This window comes from Diachasma alloeum, unplaced genomic scaffold (genome assembly GCF_001412515.2).
Source record: "Diachasma alloeum isolate Michigan unplaced genomic scaffold, Dall2.0 Dall_scaffold_01980, whole genome shotgun sequence".
Classification (NCBI taxonomy): domain Eukaryota; kingdom Metazoa; phylum Arthropoda; class Insecta; order Hymenoptera; family Braconidae; genus Diachasma; species Diachasma alloeum.
The window spans coordinates 11,598-15,097 of NW_021682017.1; the positions used below are offsets into that span (position 1 = coordinate 11,598).

The 3,500-nt window shown below is 34.0% G+C and overlaps 2 protein-coding genes across 2 annotated transcripts in view; one reads left to right on the plus strand and one right to left on the minus strand.

Annotated features, from left to right (window-relative positions):
- Window positions 1-1,423, minus strand: part of LOC107046782 (lariat debranching enzyme) — a 4,721-nt gene extending 3,298 nt beyond the window's left edge. Inside the window, exon 1 of the mRNA XM_015269492.2 lies at window positions 892-1,423. Within this exon, the coding sequence (XP_015124978.1) occupies window positions 892-1,088 (197 nt within the window). The 5' untranslated portion in view covers window positions 1,089-1,423. The remainder of the gene's footprint in view (window positions 1-891) is intronic.
- On the plus strand, window positions 1,194-1,733 carry LOC107046783 (TM2 domain-containing protein CG10795; the record flags this gene model as incomplete). Its single annotated transcript, XM_015269493.2, is given in 2 exon segments — window positions 1,194-1,584; window positions 1,652-1,733. Coding segments are annotated over 2 exon segments (278 nt in total), but the record flags the coding sequence as incomplete, so codon positions are not given.
- Window positions 1,734-3,500: the final 1,767 nt, after the last annotated feature.

Genomic DNA, 3,500 nt, shown 5'->3' on the forward strand with positions numbered 1-3,500 from the left:
TTATTGGCGATCGCAACGTAGATGTGGGAGCCACCAGGTGGTCTCTAAACTAACTACTCTTGGGGGCCAACCAATGAGATCACTGGGTTCTCCATGACCTCATTGGTTGACCCCCATCATTGGTTCACTGCTAGGGATCTCATTGGTTGGCCCCCAAGAGTAGTTAGTTCAGGACCACTGGGGGGCTCTCACATCTACGTTGCGATCGCCAATATTGGCAATGAGAATGATGAATCGTTTGGTCAATCTATCGTGTTGATATGCGCGCATTAGATTTCGTATCTCAAAGAAGTGGGAAATTGCTTGTATTGTATCTAATATAGTGATTTTTGCACATAATTTCCTTTTACATAATTTTGTTAGACTTTCAAATTAGTTGAATGTTATCAGCATCATTATTCTTATTATCCTTTTTCTTATATACAACCGATTGTTTTTTACAGTTCAATCACTCCCCTCAGTCCTTCGACAAAATGTTAACAGAAAAATTTTATTTACCCATACTTGAATGACTTTGAAGCATCACATTTGAAGAAACCATCAAAGCTCACTTTCAGGAAAATTCACGAAAAATTCCAAATTTTCAGCAATCATCATGAAATTCAAATGTTAAATATAGCTATCCTAATTGGGACGTTTAGAGTTTAACCCGTGAGTTAAACTCAATTAAAAATCTTCTGTGTATAATCTTTTTGTTCACAATTTATTGGTCACATAAACCTCGACTGTTTTGTTCCTCTTATTTTCTATTTTCATTCAACCTTCAAAACAAGGATTGGAAAACAAAGTTTCTCCTATGAATGAAATCTACTAAAAATATTTTGTGTTAAAAATCACGTCTACTCGGGGTTAAATTTTCAAATTATGATGACTAATAAAAATTATACTCACTTGTAAAATGTACACATATCTTTGAACTTATCAGGAACCGCCATCGAATTGAGATCATCAAGATTTCTTGTTGATTGGAAATCACCACAACAAATTAACAAATCAATCTTTTTGCCATCATTCTTTTCAACTTCCTCCAAAGCATTATAAATAATCTCCAGCTCTCCATGGGCACAACCTTCCACAGCAATCCTCATCTTTTCCTAAAAATTGTCCTAATTATTTTTTTAATCGTCGCTAACTGTTGAAACAATAATTCCAACATGCGTTCGGCCAGCGCTCTACAAAACCAGCGACAATTGCCTATTTTCGGAGGTTAGGAGTCAACAAACAACACCAGACGAGCCAAGACGACCAGACGACTGACCAAGAGCGACATCCCATCATAAAAAATGTGTGAATGCACTTTTATCTCGTCCGTTGATTTCTTCGTAAATTCTCGGTGCATGAACAATTGAAACATGATTACTAGTCATTCATAAAATGTTAAAACAACAATGTATTCAGTTCTCAAGTATGTGAGTTTCTTTTCGATATTAATTATACAAATTGGTGATTGTACTGATTACACGTATGAAATTGACTGCAATAACCTGCGAATGGGGCAGTATATCTGTCCACATCCTGAATATGACTTAATTGACCCAAAAACGCAGCAGCCGAGAGGTTGCACCAAGGATAATAAAGCTAAAGGTAAATAATATACATCAATAATTTTTGGAGTTATCCCAGTTTTTAACCTACATTTTAATTTTTCTAGTTGTGTGTTTAGCAGCTGATGGATTAATTTGTACAGAATCTAGGAATAATACATTCAAGAGGGAGATTCCCTGCAAATGGACGTAAGTATCAAATTAAGGAATTAAATAACGGAGAGAATTTAATTGGACAATGGAAATGGAATGAGTTAAAAAAATTGTTTTTCAAATTTTCTATAGCAATAGATGCCAAACTCTACGTGACGGGAATTTATTAAGACCAGTTGAATCTCACATAACGGAAAATAATTGAATAAATCAACAAATTAATAGGCCTTTTTATTCAAAACCCCCTAGAGTTTTCTAAAGTGTTTGTAGTTCAGGGTATAAAGTCAATATTTTGCAAACATTCTTTAATAAAAAGGCTTATTGGCAATCGTTGATGTGGTTAAATATTATTAATTTTTTTTTCTCGTAGGGGAGAGTAGGGCAAAATGAAACAGTCAAAAAACGATTGTTTGACACAATTGAAGGCTCGGGGGTACTATCTTTCAAATGTTATCTGGATTTTTTTTAACTTTTGTAATCTAAAATTGTCAATTGAGTGGTACATATCATGTAGAAATTCCCAAAAATTATGATAGAATGATAAAACAAAAAAAAAAAATTCTGAACTTTTTCAAAGAGCGTTTTTAAGTGAAATCCAGAATGAGTTGAAAAAAGTGGTAATTACAAATATCTGATTCACTATGGCAAGTTATCTATTAGCTGTCATTTTCCATCGTGGATAACAAAACATTAACTCCTCATGGGAGGTGACAGCTAGGTATCTCAATTTTTAAAACAGTGATATGTAGTCATCTGCCATTTTTATGTGATAAAAGTGTGATTAAAAAATTATACAAAATATTACAACTTTTTTCAAAGAGCCTTTTCCGTAATAAATGTCTCTGTGCAGTGTGGGAAAAGATTTACGGAATCAGTCTTTCCCCTGCATGATATTGGGTGACAGGCCACCATTTGTCACCGTAAATCAGATACATTTTTCAATTTCTTGTTATTCAATTTATTCTGAATATAAATTAAAAATGCTCTTTGAAAAAATTAACAATTTCTTCTACTTTTTTTTATTATTCATTCATAATTTTTCAAAACTTCTGCATGATGCTGGACTGAATTGACAATTTCAGATGACGAAAGATGAAAAAAAAACATCGAGATAACGTTCGAAAGATAGTACACCGCGAAGATTTTGTCAATGGATTATTCGTTTGAAATTTAGCATCATATTTTCCTTTTTCCCCCTCTGGGTCTGCCCCTGGGTCTTCCTCTGGACCTTGGATTTTGCTGTTTTATTTCTTGTTCAATTAACTAGGTGAGTCTGCGCGCTCTGCGCGCGTATGTTCTACTCCATGGGGCTCAATGTATGTCAATTGTAGTGAATAGTGTTATATTAGATTTCTGAAGTTAATATCAAGTTTTCCGAAGAGCAANGCGAAGATTTTGTCAATGGATTATTCGTTTGAAATTTAGCATCATATTTTCCTTTTTCCCCCTCTGGGTCTGCCCCTGGGTCTTCCTCTGGACCTTGGATTTTGCTGTTTTATTTCTTGTTCAATTAACTAGGTGAGTCTGCGCGCTCTGCGCGCGTATGTTCTACTCCATGGGGCTCAATGTATGTCAATTGTAGTGAATAGTGTTATATTAGATTTCTGAAGTTAATATCAAGTTTTCCGAAGAGCAAGTTTCAGCAATGTATTGCATTTTTTAAATATAAATACATCCAGTGTTACGTTTTTTGAAGCCAATCTATTCGGCGTATTGTATCATGAGATTTTTTATAAATGATGATAGCATACATTAAAGATAGTGCGATAATACTATATTATATTATATTCTATATTATACTAT